The sequence below is a fragment of the Vicugna pacos genome, chromosome 34, assembly GCF_048564905.1.
Source record: "Vicugna pacos chromosome 34, VicPac4, whole genome shotgun sequence".
In the NCBI taxonomy this organism is placed as follows: Eukaryota; Metazoa; Chordata; class Mammalia; order Artiodactyla; family Camelidae; genus Vicugna; species Vicugna pacos.
In genome coordinates this window covers 17,992,339-18,020,255 of record NC_133020.1, presented here as the reverse complement: position 1 = coordinate 18,020,255, position 27,917 = coordinate 17,992,339, and the positions used below count along the sequence as shown (strand labels likewise).

General features: G+C 56.6%; 2 protein-coding genes across 10 annotated transcripts; one reads left to right on the top strand and one right to left on the bottom strand.

Moving 5' to 3' along the window:
- Positions 1–31: 31 nt before the first annotated feature.
- PLEKHG6 (pleckstrin homology and RhoGEF domain containing G6) lies at positions 32–16,562 on the top strand. Of its 8 annotated transcripts, none has more exons than XM_072954838.1 (17): positions 40–178; positions 462–643; positions 1,341–1,546; positions 2,780–2,935; positions 3,500–3,664; positions 3,988–4,083; positions 4,356–4,406; positions 4,631–4,780; positions 5,567–5,677; positions 5,822–5,971; positions 6,134–6,271; positions 6,501–6,620; positions 6,986–7,118; positions 7,235–7,350; positions 13,735–13,898; positions 14,575–15,273; positions 15,457–16,562. In XM_072954838.1, the coding sequence occupies exons 3-17, from the start codon at positions 1,409–1,411 to the stop codon at positions 15,464–15,466; spliced, it is 2,397 nt and encodes a 798-aa protein (XP_072810939.1). In that variant the 5' UTR covers positions 40–178; positions 462–643; positions 1,341–1,408; the 3' UTR covers positions 15,467–16,562. The 8 variants fall into 8 exon arrangements, with proteins under 8 accessions (XP_072810943.1, XP_072810939.1, XP_072810937.1 ...); XM_072954836.1 differs by having other exon boundaries at positions 41–178; positions 497–643; XM_072954841.1 differs by lacking the exon at positions 1,341–1,546 and having other exon boundaries at positions 41–178; positions 497–643.
- On the bottom strand, positions 15,864–27,917 carry TNFRSF1A (TNF receptor superfamily member 1A). 2 transcript variants are annotated; one of them, XR_012066999.1, is made up of 11 exons: positions 27,574–27,917; positions 20,720–20,873; positions 20,368–20,496; positions 19,992–20,141; positions 19,758–19,836; positions 18,150–18,217; positions 17,911–18,024; positions 17,583–17,611; positions 17,093–17,375; positions 16,432–16,964; positions 15,864–16,374 (listed from the first exon to the last, which is right to left on the bottom strand). XR_012066999.1 is itself a non-coding variant. In XM_072954845.1 (10 exons), exons 1-10 carry the CDS (start codon positions 27,610–27,612, stop codon positions 16,672–16,674), a joined length of 1,338 nt encoding a protein of 445 aa, XP_072810946.1. In that variant the 5' UTR covers positions 27,613–27,917; the 3' UTR covers positions 15,864–16,671. The 2 variants fall into 2 exon arrangements, 1 of the variants encoding a protein (XP_072810946.1); XM_072954845.1 differs by having other exon boundaries at positions 15,864–16,964.

The window sequence follows — 27,917 nt, the reverse complement described above, 5'->3', positions numbered from 1 at the left end:
GCCCGCCGCCCCGCCCCCTCCGCCCCCTCCCTCCCGGCCCGGCCTCGCGCCGCCCGGGTCCCGCGGGCCGCTCGGTCCCAGACCCGGCAGGGCCGCGGGGCGGGCATCGCCCGGGGAGCTGTCGACGACTAGGGGCCGTCCGCGTGGGCAGCGGGCGCCGGGACACCTGCGGGCACAGGTGAGTGGCGGGAGAGCTGGGCCGACGGGGGCGGGGCGCCCGACCTGGGGCTCGGGAGCCAGAGAGGAGGGGAAGCCGGTCAAAGCTCAGAAAGGACCCTGGGGAAGAAGAGGGAGGGGGACGCAGAGCCCCAGGAGGGAGAATTGCTGGGAGGGCGCCTGGGAGACAAGGAGCATTGCCCTCCCCTGCTCAGAAATCAGAGGAAGAGTAAGGGGACGGCTGAGCCGGGTCCTGGGGCCCACCTGGAGGGGACCAGCACCTGCTTAGGAGGCCTCTCCTCCAGGCTCTACCCACCCAGAGGGCGGGTCCTCTATCCAGGTTCAGGGGGAAGGGATGCAGCCCCACGCACGGCTCCCAGCCCCGCAGAGGAGTTCCCAGAGGCTGGGGAAGACCAAACGGAGCCAGCTCCCACCTGGCTGTCTCTAAAGCCAGCAGCCTGATAGCTGTCTGTGCCCTGGAAGCCAGGTAAGGGTCGGCAAGCTTTTCAGTAAGAGGCCAGAAAGTAAATATTTCAGACTTTGAAGCGATGTGGTCTCTGTCACAATTAGCAAGAAAGCAGTTACAAACAATTGGTCAAGGAGATGTGGCTGTGTTCCAATTTTATGAACATGGAAACTTGAATTTCATATAATCTTCATGCGTTATGAAATATTATTCTTCTTTTGATTTTTTTCCAACTATTTAAACATGTGAAAAACATTCGTAGCTTGTGGTCTGTGCAAAAACAGGTGGCAGGTGGGGCAAGTTCCAGCTGCCCCCTGTGACCCCCCTGCAGCCTTTCCCCAGGCTACTTATGGGGAAGGGGAGGGGGTAGCCAGGTGCAAGGGGCACCCCTACACCTGGGGGTATCCAGGAAGCAGGGGACCTATGACCCCTGCTCCCAGCTATCCTTAGGACTCGGGCACCCTCTGAGGCCAGTGTAGAAGCTGGTGCCCCAATGCAGACAGGTGACGGAGGGGGTATAGTTCCAAGGGGCTTTCTACCCAGCATGTGGGGTGTACCCCACCCCACCAAGTCATAGATGAGGCAGCTGCTCTCCCAACAAGGAATCTTGGCCCTCTCCTCTCCCTTCCCCTTTTCTCCCTCCCCCTCCCACATCATTCTCCAGCCTGGTGCCACTCACTGATCAAGGCTGGCCCATTTCTTTATTTTCTCTCTGAAGCCTCAGGGGGCCCCTTTCTGCGGGACACTGGAGCTATGACCCTTTGGAGGTGACCCAGAAGAAAAGGGATGCAGGGCTTCGATCCTCCCACTCAGCGTCCCTTCCAAGGACTAGTGGCCTCCCGCATTGAGACTTATGGGGGTCGCTATCGGGCCTCTGCCCAGGGTACTGCCGGCAATCTCTTTGCCCGAGGAAGCCCCGTGCTGGTGAGTCTAGGCTGTGCCCCAAAGGTGTCCATGGTGGGGCAGGTGGGAGGACACCAAAGCCTTCAAATCTCTGTCCCCCACTCTCTTCCCACCCCACACCCCTGCCTTCTTTCCTGGGTTGTGAGGGAGAGGGGGCCATGCTGAGCCAGGCTCCCAGGACTCCACACCCATCCCAGACAGACAGGGCAGGTGAGGCAGAGAGCCAGAGAAATCCAGGCCCTCTGAGGAAGTGCTATTAGACTGGTCAGAGGCGCGGAGCCAGGGAGGGAGAAGGTCACCAAACCCCGGGCTGGCACCTCCCAGCCTCCTGCCTCTGCTTGGGAAGAGCCTGTGAGCTCCCTGAGACCTGCCTCCCTCTGAGTCAGGCCTGGAGGAAGAGCAAAGGTTCAAAGTGTCCCTCCTGCACGGGTGGGGACAGGTGGGGGGGCCTGCCTTGGCTCCACCCTGGCTCCACCCTCCTGGCCGGCCTCTAGCGCTGACCAGGGAAAGTGGTGTGGCGGCCCAGCCGTCTCTCCCTCAGCCTCCAGACCTCCCCTCCACTTGGAGGACAGCTCTGCTTCTGGCCGGGGGTGTCCCTGCCTGACAGGAGGAGGATTTGGCCCTGAGAGACAGGGAGGAGAGCTGAGGGCAGGAAGGGAGCCTAGGAGGTATATGGGGTAAATCAGGCCACAGGCAGATCAAGGAATGTGACCAGGCCTGCCCTGGAGGAGACTTCTGGCCTGGCCTCAGCCTCCCACACGAAAGGGCAGCCACTCCCAACTCGGGACACGGCTGCATGCCCCACAGAACGCCCTCAGCACCATGTGCGAGGGAGGCCGTCACAGACGCGGAAGCTGTGAGGGACTCGGCGTGCGTGTGCCCCGGGCACCGTGCCCGCATGGCCGTGGTACAGGGACCGCACACGTGAGCGGGCAGGCACGGGGGCCACACGCAGAGCCCAGGTGTGTGCGTGCCTGGGCTCCTCCTCTGGCCGAGGCCCTGCTTCTACCCCCAGCTCCCTCGGGAAGCCAGGCTGGCGTGCCCCTGCTGGACCCACAGCAGCCTCCCTGGCAGCAGCTGCTATGACTCAGGGCCAGAGCAGCTCACACCAAACTGGTTTGAGGGGAGAGGCCAGCTGGCTCAACTTGCAGGGGTAGGGGATGCTGTCTGGAGCCAAGCCTGGCCCCACTGCCTCTCTGGGACTTCTAGGGGAAGGGAAGCACCCCCTAGAACTGCCCCCTGCTCCTCCTCCAGGATCCCAGTCGCCGACGCCTCCAGGGCTATGCCCCCTTTGCCAAAGGTTGTGGCCCTGCCAGAGGCCTGTCTCCTCTGCGGTTGCGGGAACTGGAGCCCGAGAAAAGGCATGGAGGCCATTTTGGGGCCGGCCCACCTTACTCCCCTAAACTCAAGGTAAGGGGTCCCTCTCCGCCCATCTGCATGTTCCCGGCCTGACCTGCGATGTCCCCCACGGATGGTCAGAGCTGAGAGGATGTGCATTCCCTCCAAGAGGCTGCATTCGGCTCTGTCTAGAGAGCCTGCCTCATAGAAATGTGAGCTTTAGAGGCAAATGCCAAAATATTGCCCAAGACCACTGGTTCCCTAAGGCTCGTCTCCACCTGAAGTTCCCTCTGAAGGGTTCTGTCTCAAGAGAGCCCTGGCAGGTATCTTTCTGATCAGGGAGCCCAGGTCAGACCCCTCTGTCTGTCCAGGGACTTTTCTGCAGGCAAGTGCCTTTCCATCCATGTCCTAGAAACACCCTGTCCCCTGTAATCCCAGCCAGGGTTGTCCCTCGACCCTCAGGCCTGCACATCCCCACTCACACTCAGAGCTCCCATTCCCATTCCCAGACACACACACACACACACACACACACACACACACACACACAACGCACCCTCGCAGCCCTTCCCTGGCCAGGTAGTCTGGGCGCCCAGGACGTATGTAGCCAGGACTTATCCCCTCTCGATTCCCCAGGAAGTCATGAAGGCCCACGAGCTGGAGGTGAGGCTGCACACGTTCAGCATGTTTGGGATGCCCCGCCTGCCCCCTGAGGACCGGCGGCACTGGGAGATAGGAGAGGCCAGCGACAGCGGCGAGGCCATTGAGAAGTCCTGGAAGGAGCTGGTGCCTGGGCACAAGGTGGGCCTGGAACCCAGTGTCTGCCCTCATGGTGGGACAGGCACACACGTGCATCTCACCTCTGCCTGGAAGAGGGAAAGGTCTTGACAAGTGGGGTCCTGCGGGGAAAGCACTTGGAGGCATCTTGCCCTGGGTTCAGACCCCAGCCCCGCCTCGTACTAGTGAGACCTCTGTCGCCACATCTGTGACGTGAGGGCAACACCCCCACACACTGGAGGACTGATTGAGGATCAAAGGCCGTTTATGGAGTAGATCCAGCAGACCAAATGGTGGCAGCCCATCCTCTTCCCCTTCCCCCGCTGACCCAGCCCTGTCCCTGCCAGGACATGAGCCGGGAGCTCTGCCACCAGCAGGAAGCGCTGTGGGAGCTACTGACCACGGAGCTCATCTACGTGCGGAAGCTCAAGATCATGACGGATGTGAGCCTCTCCCGGGCCCCCCAGCCCCAGCCCTGGCCTCTAACCGTCTCCCTTGAATCATCCCCCATTCTTCCGACCAGAAGGGGCAGGGTTGTTGGGGAGGGAGGGGCAGGATACCGAGATCCCCCTGACTTGAGAGCTGCCCAGGGTCTTGTGGGAGAGGTTAGCAGGACTGATGCTGGGGAGGGGGGGTGGAGATGCTGTGAAGGGCCAGGCTGGGGTCAGAGAGGAGGAGGTCAGGTGCTGAGACCCTCCTCTCTCCCTGCACCCAGCTCCTAGCCTCGGGTTTGCTGAACTTGCAGCGAGTGGGGCTGCTGACCGAGGTGAGTGGGTGCTCAGGAGGGGAGGCTGAGCTGCGGGTAGGGTCCCAGAGAGCCCTCCAGGCTGCCCAGAATGAGTTGCCATTCTTGCTCCAGACCCCAAACAGGCTGCAGGTCCCTCCCCAGCCCCACCGTCCAGGCTTAGCTGTCTTCACCTGTCCACCCATGGCCAGGGCTGCCCAGAGGTCACTTGCCTGCATGTTGCTAAGTTCTGCTCCCTTCTCCAGGTGTCAGTTGAGACCTTGTTTGGAAATGTCCCCAGTCTGATTCGAGCCCACCGGAGCTTTTGGGAAGAGGTGCTGGGGCCTTCCCTGGAGGAAATGCGAGCCTCCGGCCAGCCTCTGGACCCCATCAGCCTGCAAAACGGCTTCCTGATGGTGAGGCGTGGAGAAGGGTCACGTCTGGATGGCGGGACTGGGAGAGCCCAAAGGGTTCCTGTCTGCAGAGCAGGCCCATGTGCCTGGAATCCTGCCGTGATTCAAGGGGTCCAGGGGCACAGCTCCTACCCCAAAATACCACCTTACGTCCTACTGTTCATTCTACCAGTATGAGCTCTGTCCCGAAGGCTCTTTGGCCTTCTGGAGACCCTGGGGTGCAGCTGTCTCTGGGAAAGGCTACGCCTAAGCTCCCATCAGCCATGAAATCTTGCCTGGGACAGAGCCCCAATGACAAGCAGCGGGGTGTCCCCGAGGAAACTGGGGGAAGGAAAGGCCACAGGGGCACCCAGAGCACAAAGTGCAATAGGAGAATGCAAGAGACTTAGGGTCAGACTTCCTCCCAGCACACCTAGGCGCTGGGCCTTGCAGAGCTGTGTTGTGGTAGAGAGGCAGGGGACAGTCTCCTGGGGGCCTTCGGTGGCCCCTTCCCCTGGAGCAGGGCTTCTGAGCAAGCCTGAGTCACCACCCCATGGTGGGGGTGAAATGGGATCTGTAGTGTCCTGAAAACGGTCCAGCTGAATTATTGATGGTGTGTCAAGTCCAGAGGAGCAGGGCGTGGCAGGGGCTGAGGATGGAGCTCAGAGAGCGGTGGCAGGCCTGGATCCCTTGGGATCCCAAGAGGGGGCCTGGAAGTCATGGAGAGTCAGGGTTGGTAGGAGCTGGACTGAGGGTCTGTGCGAGGCTCCATGCCCCATCTGCTCCCCGCCCCGACATCTGTCCCTCCAGTTCAGCCAGCGCTTCCAGCCCTACGTCCTGTACTGCCTGCGGGTGAAGCAGACCATGGCTTACGCCCGGGAGCAGCAAGACAACAACCCTCTCTTCCACACCTTTGTGCAGGTGGGAGAGGGGCTGCCTGGGGAAAAGGGATGCGGCCGACCTTGGTCATCCCAGAGCTCCAGCTGGGTCCAAGGCTGAGCGCATCCCTGGGCTGGGGCAGGAGGAAGCTCGCAGCCCCCTGACCCTTGCCCACCTGCCCGGCAGTGGTGTGAGAAGCACAAGCGCTCTGGGAGGCAGATGCTGGGGGACCTGCTCATCAAGCCCCACCAGCGCATCACCAAGTACCCACTGCTGCTCCAGGCTGTGCTCAAGAGGAGCCCCGAGGCCCGCGCCCGGGAGGCCCTGAACGCCATGGTAGGCTGGGGGCTGGGTGCTGGTACCCAGTACGGATCTCCCGGGACTCTTGAGGTCTCTTTCCTCACATGTATGTGACAGCGTGGCCCGGATGTCCCTGACTGGGCGGGATGTGCAGGCGAGGAGCTGAGCTGTCCTCCCTCCACCCCCCACCTCACCTAGATTGCAGCGGTGGAGTCCTTCCTCCGACACATCAACAAGCAGGTGCGCCAGGGCGAGGAGCAGGAGAGCTTGGTGGCTGCAGCCGAGCGCATCGGGCCCTACGAGGTGCTGGAGCCGTCCAGCGAGGAGGTGGAGAAGGTGAGAGGCCAAGGGAAGCGACTCAGAAAGAGCAAAGCCCCCAGAAAGCGGATGAAGCCTAGGCCTGCAGGGGGAGGGTCAGGGCGCCCCAGGGCGTGGCGGAGCTGTGTTCCCACCCTTTCTTCCCAGCGGGGTGGGTCCAAGCCTCAGGGTTCAAAGGAGTAAATGGAGGCACCGGGAAGCTCCCTCTCCCCCAGCGCCCTGATCCTCTGCTCTCTGCGTCCCTCAGAACCTGCGTCCGTTCTCCACCCTGGACCTGACATCCCCTGTGCTGGGGGTCGCTCCCGAGCACACCAGGCAGCTGCTGCTCGAGGGACCTGTGCGTGTGAAGGAGGGACGAGAAGGGAAGGTGAGGGGGCTGTAGAGGAGCGGAGGAGGGGGGAGATGAGCTGGAGAGAAAGGAGGGGGAGATGGAAGGAGACAGGACGAGTCAGAAGGCTGGACATGGGAGAAGAGGTGTGTGTGTGTCTGTGTGCGTCTGTATGTATGTCTGTGTGTGTCTGTGTGTTGAGAAGAGGTCGTGTTTCTGACTAACCTCTGGTTGTCTGTAAGACCCTGAGTCAGCCACTTACCCTGCCTGCAAAGCGAGAGGTGGGACCAGGCTGACAGGGCTCCGCAGCTCTGCCCCGTCCCTGTGTGACGCGGGCCCTGACCCCCGTCCCGCCCGCCCCCCGCGCCAGCTGACCTCCTCTCTCTCCCATGCTCGCCCCCCAGCTGGACGTGTACTTGTTCCTCTTCTCTGATGTGCTCTTGGTGACCAAGCGCCAGCGCAGGGCAGACAAAGCCAAGGTGATCCGCCCGCCCCTCATGCTGGAGAAGCTCGTGTGCCAACCGCTCCGAGACCCTAGTATGTCTCTCCTGGGGGAGCTGTTCTTTCTCCTGTCTGGTCAGCAGGGGAAGGGGAGGTTGGGATGGGGATCACATAAGGTCCAGCCCTGGAAGCCGACCTTCTCCTCCACCCAGGCAGCTTCCTGCTGATCCACCTCACGGAATTCCAGTGCGTCTCCAGCGCCCTCACCGTGCACTGTCCCAGCCCTGCAGACCGGGCCCGGTGGCTGGAGAAGACCCAGCAGGCTCAGGTGTGTGAAACCAGGTGGTGGGGGGATGGCGGCAGCCCCGGAGCTCAGAAACGGGAGCACAAAGAGGGGGAGAGAGGCTCTGGTGTACCTTAACCATCGTAAGAGCATAGAAGAAAGTCTGGCCAGCTGGGGTGCAGGCTGCCAGTCCCGGGGGAGCCAGGGCAGCCACCCCTAAAGGTTTCCAGGCCAAGAAACAGCTGCTGAACTTCACCTTCCATTCAGCAGACTTTAACGGGGCATCTCTGGGCGCAGGCACAGGCTGAGTGCAGAGGAATCAGAGGAGTAAAACACCGCTCTGCCCTCAGGGAACGTGCCCTGCAGCCTGGCCAGAGGAATCAGTGCACAGACAGCAGAAGCGTGTGTGCAGAAGGGCACTGGGACGGAGAAGGGAGTGATGCTCTGTGTCTGGTGGGCTGGGTGGGAAAGGGCCCTGGCAGAGCAGGTGGGGCCTGTGCTGAGAAGACTTCACAGAGGAGCTCCTGTCTGAGCACCACTGGAGGGGGTACCTAGGAGGATGTCAGGGGACCAGGTGGGCAAGAAATGTGTCCCAGATGGAGAGCAGAATGTGTGAAGGCGGGAAGTCGGAAGCAGCTGTGTGTGTTAAGGGAACCGCCAGCCTAGTAGTTGGCGTCACCAAGACTTTCTGCACGAGGGCAGCACAGCCTTGGAGAAACTGGGAGGGAGGTACCCCCAGATCAGGCCCATCTCTGGATGCCTGGCCTGCGAACTTGAACTCTGTCCTGTAAGTGACGCAGAGCCAGTGAAGATGTTAAACAAGGGAGTGATGTGGGTAGATTTCTACAATAAAAGCTGGAGGAGTTCAGAAGGGAGACCCAAATGGGGCTATATTGGTTATTGCTAACTTGGTGTCTAAAAGTGACAAAAACATATTCTCTCATTGTTCTGGAGGCCAGAAGTTGGAAATCAAGGTGTCCGCAGGGCCACGCCTCCCCTCCAAGGACTCGGGGAGAATCCTTCTGCCTTTTCCAACGCCTGGAGGCTCCAGGTGGTCCTTGGCTTGCGACCACATCACACCACTCCCTGCCTCTGTCTTTACGTGATCTTCCGCTGCCTGCCTCTGTGTCCCAGTCTCCCTCTTCTGTCTTTTAGAAAGCCACTAGTCATTAACCCTAAATCCAGGGTCTCATCTTACATCCTAAGCTCCACCACTCAGGCTGTGTGCTCATCTGCAAAGGCCCTTCTTCCAAACAGGTCCCTCCCATTCACAGGTTCTGCAGGTCAGGACTTAGAGCTATCTTTCTGGGGCCACTATTTAACCCGTTAGAGGAGCAGAATGGCCAAGGAAGAGGGGAGATTTGAGCTGGACTTGTAAGGATGGGGAGGACCCTGAACAGAAGAATCAAGGGAGCAGCTGGGCTGGATTTATCTGGGGGACAGTGACTATCTGAGTCTGGAGGGACGGCAGCCAGGGAGCAGAGGCCGAGTTCTGTGGGACCCTGGGGCCTGCAGGAGAGTGTGCGCTGGATGAGACCGAATTGAACTGGGCTGTCAAGTTGACAAGAGAGCCACCGAGCAGAGGAAGGCCATGTGACATCCGTGTGTTTTGTCTTGCACTGTCAGGCGGCCGTGTGACAAGTGGGCTAGGGGAGGGCGGGATTGTTAGCAGGAGATTTACCCTACTAGTCTGGGTGTGAAACACTGAGGTTCGGTGCCCTTGCCTTAGGGATATGGTGCAAAAAAAAGAAGGAAAAAAAGGAGCAGAAAGGAGCTGAAGGAGAAAGGAGACGAGTGAGCCCTAGAGAGACTGTCAGAAACATGTACAGGGTGGGATTTCGGCTCAGCTGGTAGAGCGCGTGCTGAGCATGTGTGAGGTACTTGGTTTGGTCCCCAGTACCTCCACGTAAAAAAAAGGGAGAAAAAGAAGCCTGTGCAGAAGGTTCAGACACCAGCTCTCCCTCTTACTAGCTGGGTGACCTTGGGTGAGTGATGTGGCCTCTCTGATCTTCCATTTCTTCACCTGCAAAATGGATACAAATAGTAACAGTGTTTGCTTCATAGGGAGGAAGAAACCATTCAGATTAAGCAGCTAGCGTGGTGCCCGCTCTAGACAACTCAGGCCCGCAAGAACAAAGGATGGCTTGCGCCCGACATTGCTGTCTGAAAGACGGCTTTGACTGCTTTGGCAAAGATAGAAATGATTAGAAAGGGAAACCTGTTTGCTTAGTTGTGGCTTGCTAGGTGGGGCATGGCTCGGGCAGTAGGGTTCGTTTTAAACAGAGGCGCTTTGGAAATGAGGGCGTGGGAGACATCAAGTGGAGATCTCTCAGGGGCTTTTGGAAACACGGAGACACAGACTGGGGTTCAGGTGAGAAATAAGGGTGAACTATGAAAGGTGCCAAGAGAATAGATCCTAAAAGTTCTTCTCCCGAGAAAAAAAGATGTTTGTAACAACGTATGGTGACCGAGGTTAACCAGACTTACTGTGGACTGTTTCATCATATATACAAGTATTAAGTCACTATGGTATGCACCTGAAACCAATACAATGTTATACCTCAATTTAGAAAAAGAGAGAAAAGGCATTTTGAACAAGAAATCATAATGTAGAAGATTTCTAAAGAATGCAACTTCACTATTATTAGAATGTAAATCACAGGAGTGGTTCTCACAGGGCCTTAATGACTGGATTATAATAATTTGTTGTTCGCACATGAGGTAGTTAGCGCTTCTGCAACTTCTGAAGATATAAGGAAATAGTCTTGTTCTTTAAATAATTGTAAGCATTTTTCCCCACAATCTTACCTATGATATCATATCATAGTGTGGAGAACTTATTCAAGAAGAGGAAAACCAGAGCTTAGGCTCTGTTTAAATACCGTATTTAAAATTCAGAATAAGAGAGTAAATAATAAATAAGAGAGTTTTGCCATTAAAAAAATGAAAAGGGGGGAAGGGTATAGCTCAGTGGTAGAGCACATGCTTAGCATGTGCAAAGGTCCTGGGTTCAGTTCTCAGTACTTTCGTTAAAAAAGAAAAGGAAGAAGAATGAAAGGCAGAAACTCAAGATCTTGTGTCCTCCAGGTCTCTGAGGCTGCCACTTCCTTAGATACCTAAACAAGATGGTGACAGTCCCCAGGAAGTTCGAGGTAGGGGGTGGGGTGGGGGTCATCTGCCCTGAGCACTGCTCCAGGCCTACTCAGAGTCCCCTCTCTCCTGCTCCACTCCCCCCAGCCCGGTGTTCACAAGGCAGCTGACACCACACTAGTGATTCCGAGTTGTACTGAAGCCTGGGTAAGAGCGAAGCAGAGGACAAATCTGGAAACAAACCTCGGGGTGCCTGGAGCCCCACTGCCCAGGGCAGCTTACTGGCCAGAAGTCTTTTTTTCTTTATCACCCCCATCGCTGAACTTTCTCCTCTTCTTTTGGTTCTCTCCCTGTGAAGACACCCCGCCTCCCACTTTCGTTTAGAACCCCCAAGGGAACCACTAAAAGTTGCTGGTATTTTATTATGCAAACAAACTTGGCCCCCAGGAGTCTTACTCCAGGCTAAGAGAGGGTGAGGAAGTCATTTCTGATGCGTAACTAAGCAGTGCACAAGCTCCCTGCCTCCCTGGAAAAACAGAGAACCCTGAAACTTTGAAATGAGTTTGTCCTGCTACCACCTCACCCCAGAGTCTTAGGGGATCCCTCTCTCTATCAGCACAAGTCTTTGTAAACTGAAGAGGGCAGCAGAATATCTACTGGTCCCAGGGGCCAGACTGGTTTTCCTCCGCCTTTATAGAGACGTACCCGTAGATTTATTGCTAGCAGGTCTGGCTGCGGCGGCTTAAGCTTTTAGAAAAAATGGGTTTCTCAGGAGGAGAGAGACTGAATCTTGGGAAATGGCCATATTTAAGGGCTAGGAAGAGGAAACGGAACCTTGCCAGGAACAGAAAGCTATCAGAGGCGAGGCCAAGGGATGAACAGAGGAAAGAGGTGGGCTCTGGGGTGCCCAGCCCAGCTCTGTCTGGCTGTCTGTGTTCCTGCAGGAGAAACCTCACCTCTCGCAGCCCAGTCCCATCTAGGGATGCAGGGATAATGGGAACCACCAAACAGGACAGACGGGAGAAGTATGTTTGTAAGCTGCTTGGCACGCAGCCCAGCACTTAATGGGGGCTCCAGAAATGCTTGTTATTGTGATCTTTAGAAGGGGGTAGCCCGCGGTGCCTAGGTGATGATGCCTGCTTGGTGCCGACTTGTCACTCAGGGAGTCCAAGGGCAGCTTCAAGAGGGTTTTGGTCCAGGATGGGGGGCTTGGGGAGGAAAGCAGGTGAATCTGGGAGCCGCTCCAGCGGCAGTGGGGAAGGGAGGCATTCCCTCTCAAGGCTTCAGTTCCCCACCGGGGCAAAGGAGGTTGAACCCCACGTGGGGGAGCCCTCCCTCTTCCCGGCTTTGTGGAGGTGTCACATTCCAGCCCAGGCACCAATTTCCTCTTCCTTTCCCACCCTGCCCCCAACACGTCTCTCCGCTTACCCAAGCTGAGAAGTTTTCCCAGGGTTGCCGGAGAGCCTTAGGGGTGGCCGAGGGCACTTCAGACAGCCTCGTCCAGGTACCTGAGGTGTCCTGTTCCTCAGCTCCACCCTGCCCCCTTGCCTCCCTGCTTCTTCCCCAGGTGGGGTCACGGGCAAGTTTAGTGGAGATGCTGGTGTCAGACGTTCCTTCCAGACCAACCCCTCCCTCCCAGTTCTTTTTCTCCACATACCCTCTGTATCCTGGGCATCCCAAACATAAAATTGAACTTAGGTCATGTGGGGCCAAAGGGCATCTCAGTAGGACAAGCAGGCTGCCCTAGCCCTGCCCTGGACCCAAGAACAGCTCCTCCCACCCTCCTCTTCTGTGGTTCCTCCCCGCACTCCACACAGCTGGGGGATGTGGAAGAGGTCACAGGACCTGGTCTGGTGTGCTGGGCTCCTGTCCCTGGGCATCATCATCCCTGGCTCTGGCCAACAGGCCAAGTCTTATGAGACTGCTAAGAATCCTTGCATGAGACGGAGTGACCGGGAAGCCAGGGCAAGGAGAACTGGAAATCCAAGCCTGATGTCATTCTGCTGTCCCTGTACATCCATTTTGCCAACATGTCTCTTGTCCAGACCCAGCTACCTCCCCACCTTGTGTTTCTGGAGAGGCTTTGGGAAGGTCTAGGCGCCTAAGAGTTGCTGGTCCATATACCTCAAAGGGGAGGGGAGGAATATTCAAATCACTTAATGAGCAGAGTGGCATGGGCATCACCAGTCCGAGCAGAGCTAGAGGTCCCCTGCTGCGCCAGATATCATCCCTCTGCTGCTGCATCCTGAGGGAGGGCTGAGTGGTCCCAGGGACGGAAGGTGGGAGGCTCAGGCAGTAGCCCTTTGCTTCCCAGCACGGAAGTAGTTCAGTATTTCCACAGCGATATGGCCATTCCGGCAAGTGCTGCTATCGGCGCTGCCCACAGCAGCCAACACTAACTCTTTTTGCCAAGCCTCTGCCTGCAGCCTCTCCACGGGATCTGCTGCCGTCCCTCCCCACCCCCAAGAGAAAGCTGTCCCTTGGTAATTCTCGTTCCTTTAAAGCTGCCCTTAAAAAAAATTTAAAAAATAAAATAAAGCTGCCCTTGAAAAGCAGTGCAGCCACTGAACTAGGACTCACAGGGAAAGGCCCAGTCCTGGCTCTGCTTCTCTCTACCTGTGCGACCTGGACCAAGTCCACTCAGCTCTCGAAGTCTTGTTTTCTCACCTGTAAAATGGGCTAATACCCATGCTTTCCACCCTGCAGGTGCTGGTGTGTATCAAATGACCGCATACAGAGGTGCTTTATAAACCTCTTCTCAGATGTCACTCTTTTATTCTGCTGGTGCCTCTATGAAAATGCTAAGGAAGACAGACAATAACGTATTCCTTCTCCACTCTTCTTGGAACGGTCTTGCTCTCACCTCTGAAGGACAGCAGAGTCCTCAGCCCAGGATAAAGCCTGCCCCAGCCCACCCTGGTGGTAGGAGAAAGAGTAACCCGAGGACCCAGCCCCATTCAGAGCTCTTATGCCACTGTCAGAGCTCATATGCCCTTCAAGGAGGGCTTCCTGAAGGAGGGAACAGGCCAGACAGAGGGCTTGCTAAGGAGGCGTGAAGTCAGGAGAAACTGTACAGGTAGAAAACGAGGCTTTCTGTTCACCCCAGGACCAGCTCAGGAGTTCAGATCCTGGCTCTGCCCCTTTCCTATGGCATCAGCTTGGCATTTACTTTACCTGAGTCTCTATTTCTCAGGAATAAAGTGGGAGCAAAAAAGTCTGCCTCATAGAGTGGTTGTGAAGATGAAGCAAGATTATATATGCAAAGCACTTAGCATGGTGCCTGGTATACAGCAGGTGCTCAATAAATGAGAGCTTTTAATGAAAGTATCTCCACCCTAGGTCACCCTGCAGAAGCTGAAGGCAGAGGAATACATCCAACAGAAGAGGGAGCTCCTGGCCCTCTATCGGGACGGGGATAGGGAGTCCCCAGGAACCAGGCCCTCCACACCGTCCCCTCCTTCCCCACCTTCCCCGGAGGGCTCTCAAAGCAGCGTGGAGGAGAGGTAAGACCCCCAGGGAGCACAAGGTCTCCCAAAGTAGGGGGGCTGCAGGCAGGGAGGGAGGGAAGAGGAACCCACAAGGCTGGGAAATGGCAATACAGCTTTAGGGGGGATTAGGACTAGTTTGAGGGACCCAGGCTACAGGTTGGAGCAGAACAGGTTGGCACGAGCCGTGTGAAGGGCCGCATGGGATTAGCCAGCCTAAGGTTGGCACAGGGTGAGGGGAACACACAAAAGGCACACATTCCTGAGAAGAACAGGCCCCCCAGGCCAGGGGCGGAGAGTGAAGTGCAGTTTTGCAGAATGTCAGAGCTGCAGGGACCGGACTAGTTCAAATCCCCGGAGTGTGTGGGAGGTTCATCCAGACTAACATAGCTGTTGAACTGCATGGTTAAGGAGGAAAAAAGAATCCATCACTGGGGGGTAACCTCAGGGGAGCTCAGGAAGCACTCAGCAAATAGTTGATACAAGGTTCTGGACCAAGTGCAGGGGCTAAAATGCCTTTCAGGGGCTTACAGTCTAGCCAGTGAGATGAGAAAAGCTGTTAGTGCAGCAAAAAGGTGATAACAAAATAAGCTTGGAGGAGGGGCCATTTCTGGATGGAGTGATCAAGGAAGACTCCCTGGTCTTGAACTTGACTGTTCAGCATCTGACTCTGACCATCCGCTATTAATTGTAGGATTCCCGAGGGCTCGACTGCCATCCCCCACCTAGTGGTGACAGAAGACACAGATGAAGATGCTCCCTCAGTACCAGATGACACATCGGACTCTGGCTATGGCACTCTGGTCCCAGGCTCTCCCAAGGCGTCCCACTCCCCGCTGAGCCGTCTCCGCTCAAGGGCCCTTCGGCGAGACCCTCGCCTCACCTTCTCCACTCTGGACCTCCGAGATGTTCCTTTGCGACCCCAGCCTCCTGACCCCCAAGCTCCCCAACGCCGAAGCGCCCCTGAACTGCCAGGGCAAGTTATCCAGAAAGGAGGCAGCCTTCCCAGAAGAGACCCACCAAGCTGGTCTGAGGAAGAAGACAGGACCTCGGCGGGAGGGAACGTGGTAGTGGAAACCTTGCACAGGGCCCGACTTCGTGGGCAGCTCCCCCACTCCCCGACCCACACTGACTCTGCTGGGGAAAGCCCCTGGGAATCCTCCGGGGATGAGGAAGAAGAGGGATCTCTCTTCCTGGGACCCAGCTACAACCCCTCTCGCCACCGTCTCCGGGCTGAGGACATGCTCAGAGAGATCCGAGAGGAACTGGCCAGCCAACGGATTGAGGGTGTCCCCGAGCCTGGCGACAGCAGGCCTCGGAAGCTGACTCGGGTCCAACTGCAGAGGATGCGTGGGCCTCACATCATACACCTGGACACACCCCTGTCCACATCGTAAGTGCGGAGGGGATGCTGGCATGGGAGGTAGCAGCGGGGAGGCCAGGATGGAGCAGTAGGGGTGCCAGAGCAGGAGGCCAGTGGAGAGGCGGATCAGTATAGGAGGGCAGGACTAGAGGGGCCTCTAGCCTCACTCCACTCCATTTCTGAGTGCCTGACCCCTGCCTCTTTCCTTTTCAGAGAGGTGTGAGGACCACTAAAGACCCTCGGCATTTCTCCCAGAGGAAATCTCTCCCTAAGAGTGTTGGTCACCATCTTCACCTCTGGACTCTACCTCAAGGACACTTCCCTGGGCACTCTGCCCTTCCTATTCTGAGGACTTTGGGGATCAAGAGCTGTACATTTGTATATCATAGACACACCACAGCCCCACATAAAGTTGTGCATAAAAATGGCCGCCCAGCCCATGCTACGTGAAGGTAGAGGAAAAAGAAGTGGGGGCAGGGGGTGGGGGGTCACAGAGTGAGCTCAGGCAACAAATCATGTCAGTGCCCTTCATGGTGGCAGGGTATCTCTCCCATCAGGATCTTGTACTCTGGACCCATCCCTCACACCCACCACTCAGAAAGACCACTTCCTCCAAGAGGAGCGCTTTAACTGGAGAGTTTTAGTGTATTTACAAAAGAACACAGCTCCCGGCAGGAGGCCGCATGGTTCTGTGCCTCCCCTGTCTTGGGACAGTTCATCTTACTCTGTGCTTGTTCAGGCAGGGGACAAAGGGTGCCAGGTTTCTATTAGTGTACATACTGGATAAAAAGATTGCTTATCTACTGTGAAACAGGCTCAGGGACCAACAAGGGGCTGCCAAGCAGCCTTGCTGGGTTCTCCAAGTCCAAAGTGGGCAATGAGGCATGGCGCCCCTCTTCCCTGCAACCACGGCCTTGGGCTCCTGGCACACTCAGCCTTTCTCGCGAGGACACTCTCCCCCCACCCCATATTACACACACACACACAACTCAGCCTTTCTCGCGAGGACACTCCCCCCCCATTACACACACACACACAACTCAGCTTTTCTCACGAGGACACTCCCCTCCCCCATATTACACACACACACACACACACACACACACAAACTCAGCCTTTCTCGCGAGGACACTCCCCCCCCATATTACACACACAAACACACACAAACTCAGCCTTTCTCGCGAGGACACCCCCCCCCCATATTACACACACTTAAACACACACACACACCTGACCGGGAGCTGAGAAAAGCTATGTACACTGAGGGAGTAGCACCAGGTGAGTGGCTGCTAGATCATGCTTGCTCCTCCAAGACCTTCCTCTCCAGAAAAAAGGGGGTCCAGAGGGCATCCCGAAGGTCCTTCCGAGCTGCCCGGGGGGCAGGAAGCAGCCGTCCTCGGGGCGGCCCCCAGGAGGCGGGGCGTGGCCTCACCGGGGAAGGCCGGGGGCGGGGCCGCCCAGCGCCTCCTCGATGTCCTCCAGGCACCCGAGCAGGTCCATGTCCTGGAGCACGCGTCCCAGCAGCTCCAGCGTGGCCTCGCGCCGCGGGGTGCGCCGCCTCCAGGCCGCCAGCATGCTGTACTGCGCCTCGCGCAGGCAGCGCCCGTTCTGCAGCTCCAGCCGCTCGATCTCGTGCTCGCTCAGCCCCAGCCGCCGCATGAACTCCTTCCAGCGTGTTGGGGGCACTCCGTCCACCACCGCATACAGCGTTCTCGGGTCGGCTGCGGGCGGGCGGGCGGCTCGGTGAGACGGGAGCAGCGGCCCTCCCGGCCCCGCCCCCGCGCCTCGGGCGCCCCGCCCACCCGCATCCCCGGCCCGGGCTCCCCGCCGGGATGAATGAGGAACTCACAGTCTGCGAGCTGAGCCGGGGCGCTGTGGGCGCTGTGGGCGCCGGCCTCCCACTGCTGAACAGGAGTGGGGACGGGAGTGGAGGCTGGAGGCGCAGGGAGGGAGAGAATGGCGCCAGCCCCCAGATGGGGCGGGGCCACCTCTCTGAAGGGTGATGCAACTCTGAAGTTGGACCAGTCACAGTGGGTGAAGGTGGGACTAGAGGCGGAACTGAAGTCTGGGACGGGACTGGAGCCCGTGGGGGGACTGAAGCTTGGGCTCAGGGCCAGGGGCTCCGGCTCCCCCTGAAGGAGAGAGAGCAGAGTTTTAGTGAGTGGGGAAGAGGAAAAACTGCCCTAGCCCTCGTTATTCTGGATTCCGGATGGGAGTTGGGGCTTGAGGGAGTTAGGGGAGCCCCCCGGGGCGAAAGGTGATCCGGGTGATTTGGGTGTTAAAATATGACGGTGGACAGTCAGGGAAGACCGAGGTTAGCTCCCTCGGTTTCATCTTACCTCCTCTACAGGTGTCGATTTCCCACAAACTGAGAAAAAAATAAACAGAGCGTCAGAAATTTCACTTCCTCTCAGCCGTGGCGCCCGTACTGGGGCTGGCGGTGGGCACTTGTGGTGACACGCTTCAGGGCCGATGTGGCCCCTGGGACGCGAGAACTGCTGATGCAGGACTACATCTCACCAGCCATCCAGGGCCACCTTGCGCCAGCGGGGTCCTTGGCAGCGAACTAAAGGAACCTCATTTCCCTCCACGCCTGTGCATCCCACCCACCCAGCCGCCTCCCACATCCCCATCAGCACCCTTTCCTGTCCGGAAGGCCCCACTCACTAATGGAGTAGAGCTTGGGCTTCCACCGTCGGTAGCGGCACACTAAGCCAATGAAGAGGAAGGATGCCAGGCAAAGACCGAAGACGATCACCAGGGACAACAGCACGATGGTGCCTGGAGACAAGCTGACTGAGGTCAGAGGGCAAGGGCAGCGGGAGGCAACAGGGCTGGATGGACGGGGGCAGGGGCAAGACTGGGAGAGGGCCAGTGCGCATGCGCACTAGGATATTCCTCCTCACCTGGGTCCTGAGATTTCCGAGTTTCAGATACGATTGGACATAACTTCTCACACTCTAGGCTCTTACACCTAAAAGAGAGTAGGGGCCCACCGTAGGAGGAATTCAGGGGAAAAAAGAAAAAAACGCGTAGATAGTTGGAAATTCTTCGCTTTACAGATATTTTAGCTATCTCTTGATATCTTGGAAATTACACCCATCTTGGCAATTGACGCAGAGGAAAGAAACATTACTTAATCCCAGAATCACTTAATTTTAGAGCTGGAGTTGATCTTGAAGAGACTGTGTAGAAAAAGTTCAAAGCAGTCAGAGTCAGGTATAAATTCCAGCCCATTCATTGGCTAGCAGTGTGACTCCAGACAAGTCACTTCACCTGTAAGCCTCAGTTTCCTCATCAGGAAACTAGGCACCCTACCCCCTGTCAGGTTGAGGAGAAAGTGAGAAATTACGCGTGACATATAGTAAGCACTTGATAAATCGAGACTGTCATTGAATCGTTATTTCATCACTGTTTTCCTGGTGAGAATCTGTGGCCAAGAGAGTTCAAAGAGCTTTTTCTCTAGACGACACTGCTAGTGACAACACTTCACTTTGAGAGAGGGGTTTAGCACACAGGTGAACAATTTAAAAATATATATTGCTGGGGGTGGCCAGAGAACACTCTAGAATGAGTACATTTTCCCGTGTTGGGAGCTGGCACTGGGCAGCATGGACTGATGAGAACTACATCAGAGGTCCAAGAAGGAACTTGAGAAGGTGGGTTCTCAGCAGGAATCTGAAAGCAGGGAGAGGTCATCTTACCCACATAACAAGTGCATGGCGGGAACCACAGGGAATGGATGTAAAGCTCTTTCAAGGAGAAGAGAGGAAACTTGATGGAAACAAGAAAATAGTTTCTTGTCAGACACTCTCTAGCTATATTTTTTGTGGTTCTTACAACTTTGCCAACCAGCTGTCATTATCCTTACTTTAAAGGTTCAGAGATGTTAAGTCACTTGCCCAAGGTGGCACAGCCAGTAAGCGGCTAGGCTGATATTTAAACCAAAGGCAGTTCAATGTTAGAGCCCTCAGTTTCCTCTTTGCAAGCGAGTGTGCAAGAACAGCCTCTTGCTGTCCAGAAGGAGTCAGGAGTGAGGAGGCCTGGTCAAAGGAGTTGGGGATAAAAGACCATACTGCATCAAACCCAAGATGCCATCAATTAGGGGCACCATTATTTACATCCTACACAGAGAGAGCTGTCAATTAAGCCATGATACACCATCAATTGTTGTAAGATGCAGGCTGATTTCAGTGATGTAAAAATATGTTCCTAGAATCAACATTAGAGCCCGTCACCCAAGAATCTGAATGTCTTCGGAAAACAACCTGAATGTCTAAAAAGAACTGTGAGTCCCTGGTGGGTATGAGCCTCTATCCACAAAGACTTCTTAAGATTTTTGGAATAAGTTGGCAGCAGGGAGGACTGTCTGGTTATCTTGACATGAAATGTCTCCCACCCAAACAGCCAGTAGGAGCCAGAACACCCTGGGCTCCTGTCTGGCTGGTGGGTCCTCCCACAGCCTCCCCATCCCACACCTTGCACTCCCGATCCAGTGCCCCAGAAGTACTCACTTAGCACAGGAGACACACTTGTTATCTCTTAGAAAGAACCCCAAGTGGCAGTTGCAGACAGTGTCCTGTCTCTCCTGGCCTGTGGGGAGAGATGCAGCAGGACTGAAAGAGGGTGCCTACCCTCTCCACGCCCTGAGGACTGGAGGGACAGCTCTCAGAGGGGCAGGGGTAAAGCAAGAGGAGACCTTCCTCCAGAGACGGGGCGAGGAGAGGGGTTGGGAGAGCCATACTCACAGAAGAGATGCACCGTGCCGTTGGGGCAGTGGCTGCAGTCCAGGCACCGGAAATGCGTCTCACTCCAATATTGCCGGTACTGGTTCTTCCTGCAGCCGCACACAGTGTCCCGGTCCACTGCACAAGGAATAATCTCCACCTGGGCCATCTCTGGTGAGGGGAGGAGAGGGCTATGAGTCCTCACCATCCACCGGGTATATGTCTCTCTGTGTAACACATGCTCACACACCCGTGCACTCACTCACAGGTGCACACACGTCCTTGCCCACCCCCAGCGCACAGATTCATACACCCTCGCCAGAGACAGACGTGCACACCCCTCTGAACACCCACCTGACATGGTCTGTTTAGAGCGCTGCCCCCTCCCGGGACTCACCCTTCCGGCACTTGGAGCAGCTCAGACATTGTCTGAGATGGTTCTCTAAAGCAGTGTAGGTGCCGTTGGGACACTCCCTGCAGTCCGTGTCCCGCCCCACGTCCGGACAGTCGTTGTACAGGTAGGTGCCTGTGATTGGGGTGTCAGGGTCAGGCTGCAGCCAAGAGCTCGGGGAAAGGGCCCCAGGCCAGGGAGGACCGCCAGGGCACTTCTTGAAGTCTCTAGGGGAGGAAAGGAGGGAGAAACTCCCAGCCCAGGAGAGGGAGCAAAGTCAGGGACCCCAGGTTCCAGAACACCTAGAAGCAGCAAGGCCCTGTAACGCAAGAGTCCCAGGGTTACCCCTCCCTCCTACCTTTGTGGCACTTTGTGCAGCAAATGGAACTATTTTGAGGGTGGCTGTATTTTCCCTGGGGACACAAACTCTCTCTCTTCTCCCGGTCCGTGGGGTGAGGGACCAGTCCATGAACCCCTGCGGGGTACACATCCACCAGCAGAGCCCAGAGCACCTGGGGAAGAGTCGGATGGAGGAGGCCCCATCAGGAGTCGGATGGAGGAGGCCCCATCAGGGGTGGGGGGCTTCGAGGTAGCAAGTCTAAGACCCTTCCAGCTCAAGCCCTTTCCCAGTGGAACATTCTCCCTAGGCCACTCCCGCTCACACTCCACGTTTTCCTCCAAGCTTAGCTGTTGGCGCCATGCCATCTTAATAGTTCTCTACTTGTCCTGTGTGTTCATTTTTGTCCCTCCAGCTCAAGGCTGGTAGAACCCAGGCCGGGCTGTATATTATCCTTAAGATGTTCAAGCACTTCTTTGGGCTGGGAACAGGCGGGTTACTTCAGTTACCTCTGGCCCTTCCTTCCAACAAGCTCCCTTCCAAACACCACCCTTCCAACAGATTGGGGTGGTGTTTCTCCATCTAGGCGCCGCATTCACAGCGTGTTCACTCTGAACGTTCACCAAGGTGAACAGTTAGGATCCGGGCACTTGCCTGTATTATGTTATGCTGGGAAAAGCATGTTTGTAAACTCAGATTGGAGTGGAGGTGAGTGATGTTCCTGTGGACACCATTCCTGGGCAGTGGGCAGAGGCAAGAGGAAGAGTTTTGTTTGTTTGTTTGTTTTTAAATTTTTTTTTAATGGAAGGACTGGGGATTGAACCCAGGACCTCATTTATGTTAAACATGTGCTCTACCACTGAGCTATATCGACCCCCAACAAGAGTTTCTTCATAAATTTGTACCAAAACCTCACACAGAATCCTGCCCTCAGACTCCTTGCTGCATCTCCTCCCACCACTAAATCTGTACAAGTACCCCAGATTGGGAGGGGAGTGGAAAAAAAGGTTCAGGGTCAGGGATGAGGTAGGCAGGTGATGAAGAGTGGGCAAAGGCATGTAGGTTATACGCAACTAATGCTGGCCAGATAGGGATCGGCTCAAACAACCATCAAGCTGGGAGCTGAGGGTGTGCCAGGGAGTCCCTCTGCACACAGGGGCATCCTGGGAGGCCAGTTTTCCAGCTTCAGACCAAGCCCACAGCCGGCCTCAGAATCACTGTCCCAGCCCTGGCTTCAGAGCTGGGACCGCACAGCCAGGAGGCAGGGCTGCACTCCAACCTAGACTTTGCTTTTTCATCTCCTACCACCTTTCCCTGGTTTTCCCTGACCTTGACTTTTTTTTCTCTGCTGTAAAATTCGCTTTACCTAACCATAAGAGGATGTCCTCCAAGGATGTTAAACCTTAGGAACAACAGACTAATCAGATTACAGACTCCCCAGCCCAGGACCGGGACCAGGACCAGGACCGGGATCAGGACTGGGACAGGGACAGGGACAAGGATCGGAGGGCTTGGCAGCCTGAAGCAGGTAGGCTGGTAGGCAGGTCCCACCCTAGTTACCCGCTGAGTGTCGCTGCAGCTGCCCAGAAGCCCCAGCCTCAGCCACAAGGCCCAGAAACCCTCCTGCAGGGTTGGCCACTCCAGCACTGTGCCAGCTCCCCTTCCAGGGCAACAGGAAGAGCTTGGGGTGTTTATGGGAAGAACTTCCCAATCTTGAAAGTGTGGTTCCTTTCCCCGAAGAAGAGAGCTCGCAGCACCTAAGGTCACTGGCACTTGGAATTCCATCCAGGCGCCTGGGAGCAAAGCCAAGGGGCAGAGACAGAGTCAGGAAAAAGAACTGGGGGGCTCTGGTTCCGGGACAGCCTGCGGGAAGACTTCCAGGGACGACTGGCCTGTAAAGAAAAAGTTTCCCAGGAGGAAGGGAGGGGGGCTTTCTCAGGCCACATGCCCCCCACCACCACTCTCCAGCACTTGGGGGGTTAAGTCAGATCCGGGAAAGGGAAATCTTTTCCCAGAAGCTCCGCCCAGTGACTCAGGCCAGAGGGCGGGAGGAGACCTAGGGAGGGAGAGGGAACCAGCAGCTTCCCCAGCTCCTCAAGGGTCATGAGTCAGCAGAAAGCCTGAAGGGACCAGCCCGCAGCGGGATCCCGTCTAATCCTTTCCTCCTGGGGGCAAGCCTCTCCCTCCAGTCCCCACGCAGCGCCCCCTTTCCTCCCCGCCTCCTCCTCCAAAGAGTCAGGGAGGGACCTCAGTCCCTCTTGGCCCACTTTTTCGGGAAATGGCTCCCTATCCCATCCCATCTCAAAAGGAAGTCTCTGTCGACCCCTGGCTTCCTCCCATCAGGCCACTCCTCACCCCTCCCTGAGGGCCACTCAGCTCCTTCCCACCTCAGTATGCTTCCTTTAGACTCGACCCCTCTGGGCTCCTCCTCCTGGCTCAACCAGTCCCCCTACAGATAAACCCTTTCCCTGGGTTCCCTGTGAGCCCCCTGACACTCCCCAGTTCCAGCAAGGAGCAGACCAAGGCTGCCCTCCCGCCAGGGTTCACTGCCTTCCCATAGCCTGGCTGGTTCTGGCCAGTTAGGTTGGACTTGGGGGGCCGTCTTGGGGTCCCCAGACAATCCCTAGGAAATAAGGCCAGTTCTGACTCTCCACAGCCCTTCCCACAAGCCCACTGGCAGCACAGGAAAAACTCTAGAGTCCTGAACACCCAGTTCTAGGAGGGAGGGCGTAAGCAAGAAGGGTCGGAAGATAACCAGCCCTATTTCCCGGGTCTCTCTCAGCCCCCAGCAGTGCCCTAGCCGGCCCATTCTGATCCCAAGAGCCAGACCCCCCCAGTGGGCACACTTCCTCAGTGCCAGCTGGCTCCAGGGAGCATATGCTTAGCAGCTACGTGTTGCAGCAAAACAGCATAAGTAGGAGGTGAGTTCTGAGGGCCCAGACCCCAGCCCCCAGCCCCCAGCCAGCCTGAGTGCCATCGCCTGGAGCTGGGGAAGGGCAGGAAGCTGGAGGTACCTGTGGAGAGACAGTTGAGGGGGTGGCCCAGCGCCCCTCCAACTCCCCCACAACTTCCGCCTGGGAGGCTTTTAAGTGTGACTTCCGGTGCTGGGGCTGCAGAGTGGGGGCGGGGGAGCTGAGCAAGCGACCCTGTGGTCTGACTCCGAACCAGCTGCCTGGGGACCGCTTCACTGTCCCATCCCACATTAATTTGTTCATTATGTTAAAACGCGTGTGGTCAAAAGCTTTGAGGAGCTCATGACCTGCATTTCTCCAAGGCCCAGCTGAGACGCATCTCCCTCCCCTGCAGCCTTCCATTGAGGCTCACCCCACCCCACCCCACCCCACCCCGTGAACTTTAAAAACATGAATTAACCGTATCTATTTTGGGCTTTCACCATGATATAACTACCTTGGGTAAGTAGGTATGATGTTCCCAGACAGACCATAAACCATGTTACAAGAGATCAGAAAGAGTGTGTTGGTCAGAGATAATCTCATGCTTGGCACCCAGAGCTCGGGGAGCAAAATAAACATGGATTGATTGGCTGGTTGATTTCATGACTCTCTGTCTTCCACTCCAGTTAAAGCCAGTGACGATCAAAGTGGGAAGAGGGGAGTCAGTGCTCCCCTGCTCCGTAGGCATATGTTTATCTCCAGGAGAGAGCCGCATCGCTCTCCTTCCCACACACAGGCATGCATGCACACACCCTCACTGGAGATGCTGACGAGACTCCTCTCCTGAGAATGCCGGCTGAGTGAAGGCAGCACGTACAGAGGACACAGAGGTGGATAAGAGTCTGAGAACCTCGCTCTAGCCTGTTAGATACGCTCTTTACTTGGCTAGTCCCTGGACCCTTAACACACTCCAAACGAAATCCATCAACCTCCTGGCCTGGACAAATCTCACACCACCTACTTCACAGCATCAATGCGGAGACCTTTGCCACCCTTCTCTCCTCAAGGCCCCATCCCTCCCCTGCTGCAGCCGGGTCTGTGGTTCATCTTCCCAGGCCTTCTGCGGCCATCTCTCAGGGCTCTCCAAGCCCGTGGGTTGCCTCAGCCCAGATCACTGCAACTGTCTTCCAGCCTCTTTCCAGCCCCAGTCCATCCCACACAGTTTCTTATCTGCATGCAGGCTTCAACTTGCAACCACAGTTGTGGGAGTTTTCCTCAAACATCATTTCTGTGGGTCCCTCCTTCCCTGAATGAGGACTTGCAGAACTACCTCACTGCTGTTCTGAACACATTCCCAGCTGCAGCTGCCCTGAGAGAACCGTTTATGAATGAATGAATGAATGAATGGATTCCTCTACCGGGGACCACAGTAAAGAAGCTTCTCTCCTCCCATCCCCCCACTTCCTCCAATTTTCTCCTTCTCATTTCTCTTGTTCCTCAGCAGGGTCCTTCCCCTCCAGCCAAGGTGCTCAGCTTCCTGCCACCACCAGCTCCCAACACAAAATCCCATCTCTCCAGTCCTCTGCTCTCCCTTAAACCAGTTCCCCTTCTCTCTAGTTTCCTGCTAGTCCAGGACTTCTAATCTCGGCTCCAAAACCGCTTCTCTCTGAAGGTGTTCCCTCCCTCATTCCATCCTTTATTCAATCAACAAACAGTTAAGGAGCACCAGCAAGGCACAGGTCCCATAGGGCTGCCAGGGATGCTGAGATAAATGCACAAAATGAACACACTGCTTGTGCTTGGCTTGTGCTTTGCTTGTGCTCTTGGTTGAGTCAGAGGCAGGCGACTGTGGGCTCTGCATCTCTGTAAGGAGAGCTCCAAGAGCCGAGCACTGGGGTTGAGATCTGCCAAGCAGAAATGGCAACAGGACGGCGCTCACGCCCCTCTTGGTCCTGCCTCCCATCAGTGTTCCAGGCATCACCCCACAACGCTTTTGTGGACATTTCCCCCCAGATACTTGAAAATCATTTTTTGCTGTAAGCTGTCTAGGCTCCAAGAAGCTCTTTGAGAGCAGCAAGATCTTGTGTGCCCTGTCCTAGTCTCTCCTGTATTCTCCCCTCTCCCCACACCTCCACCCCACACACTGACACAAGTGTGTGCACACACACACACACACAGCGTCCCCTGCATTGCCTGTTGAGTGGCGGGCAGCTGGAGATCTCACAGACAGCCTTACCCAGCACTTCAGACCTCCTGTTTCCCCTCCAGCTCCGGGCTGATCTTGGTCCCTTAGCATCACACCAGTCCGCAGCCCCAGGCTTATTCCTTTCTCTCTTCAGGCTCCCTGTTCCCTCTGTTTTCCAAACACAGTAGCCACTGAATAATCACCACCACCACCACCACTATTACTAACAGTATAAAAACTGACGTTTTTTGAGTGCTTTCTGTTTGCTATATACCCTGTTCCTCTTCTAGAATGTAGATTCCATGAAGGCAGAGATTTTGTTCACTGCTATAATCCCAGCACCTGAAAGAGTGTCTAGCACAGAGCAGGCACACAGAAGCTGAGTACTTAATATGTATCAATCTATTTCATCTCCAGAACTACATTATGGGGTCGTGATATTGTGTCCATCTTAAAGATAAAGAAACAAGGCGTGGAGGGGTTACATAAGCTGCTGAAGTCTAGGCAGCTGGTACCTGAGGGAGCCAGGAATCCGGCAGGCGAACTACTCCCCGGAGGAAAGAGAGGTAGGAAGGCAGGGCACCTGGAGCGGGGCGGGGGACTGGCAGAGGGCAGCCTAGAGACAAGGGAAGGATGGGCCAAGGGAGAGCAGAAGAGGGGCCTTGAGGAAGAGAGCTGCTGCATGGGCAGTCAGGGTCGAGAAATGTGGACCCGGGCAAAGAGGGAGAGCGAGGAACTGGAGAGAAAAGGTTCACAAAGGAGATTCTGAGAAGTTGAAGGAGGCTTCTGGGAGACTTGGCAGAAAAGGAAGGAGTGATTAGGGGAGATGGTAGAAGACCCTGGGGAGAGGAGGTGGGGGGAGGCAAGTGGGGGGGTGTTTGGGCCTGGGAAGGGCCAGACCCCTGAAGAAAGTGGCCAGCGCAGTCCCCCCTACCCTGACTAGGTGGGGGAGGGGGCCGGGGGTCTCTGCCCAGGAAGACTCCAGGACACGGAGGAATCAGGGATACACTGAAACAAGGCTGAGGCAAGAGAAAGGGACATTTTTCAGTGACGAAAACAACTGTCTACCAACTTCCCCAAACTGAGCTGTAGGAGAAAGAAAGAAGCAATCTGTTGTTTGGATCTGTGGGAGGGTGTTGGGGGGCAGGCACAGGGGTTCTGAGACCGCGGAGGGGGGTTAGTCTAACAGACAGGGGCCACAGACCAAGGGGGAAGAATGCCCCCCAGGTGGGAGGCCTGGGCCTGGGGAGGCCTTGGAGTTGCCTGACCCCAACCAGTTTCCCACTCCCCTCCCGAATGCCCCCAACACACAGCATCCCGACCGCGCTCTCCCCAGCCCATTGCCTCTTCCAGACTCAGTTTCCCCACTTCCCCAGTATCCAGCTCCTGGCCTCCAGCAGGGTCTGCTCGGCCAGGCCCACGGCAGCCTCACCTCTCCACAGCCCAACACGCTCCCAGGCAGCCAGGGGACCCGCCAGACAGAATTCTGAACCATCAGGACCCAGAGAGGACCAACCTTTCTTCTTCCACTCCTTTCCTTTCCCCAATGGGTCACCTGCCCCCACATTTCTGGGCAGCCCCAGCCCCAAATAACTTTTTCTGCTGTCGAGGCCCAGCTCCCTTCCCTTCTTGGCCTTCCAGACTCCCGTGCCCCGGACTCAGGGCAGCGGATGAATGGGCCATGTTTGAGGTCGGGCCACACAGGCCCTCGGCCCTTGGCCCTCGGCCCTCAGCCCTCTCTGCCCCAGGCGCCCCTCGCCCACCTGCCCACTCCAGCCCTTGGTCCCCGGACTCACCAGGGGCAGCAGCAGGCCAGGCACGGTGGGGAGGCCCATGTCCGGCCAGCTGGGGCCTCTCACTCCCCCATCAGGGCTCAGGCCTGGGCGGCTAGACGACTGTGGCAGTGACACAGTCCCAGGATGAGCCGGGACCTATCGGACCCGAGGTCCCAAGTGGATCCCGGGCGTTGGGTAGGGGAGTTGAGGGTTGAGACTGGGGCGGGGATCACAGCCCGGTCCCAGGGCCCTCAAACCCGGAAGGCCAGGACTGAAGCCTGAGTTCGGAGAACTCGGAGAAAATTAAAGCAGAGAGGAGGAGGAGGTGGGAGGGGAAGGCAAATGGGGTGTTGCAACCTCGGGAC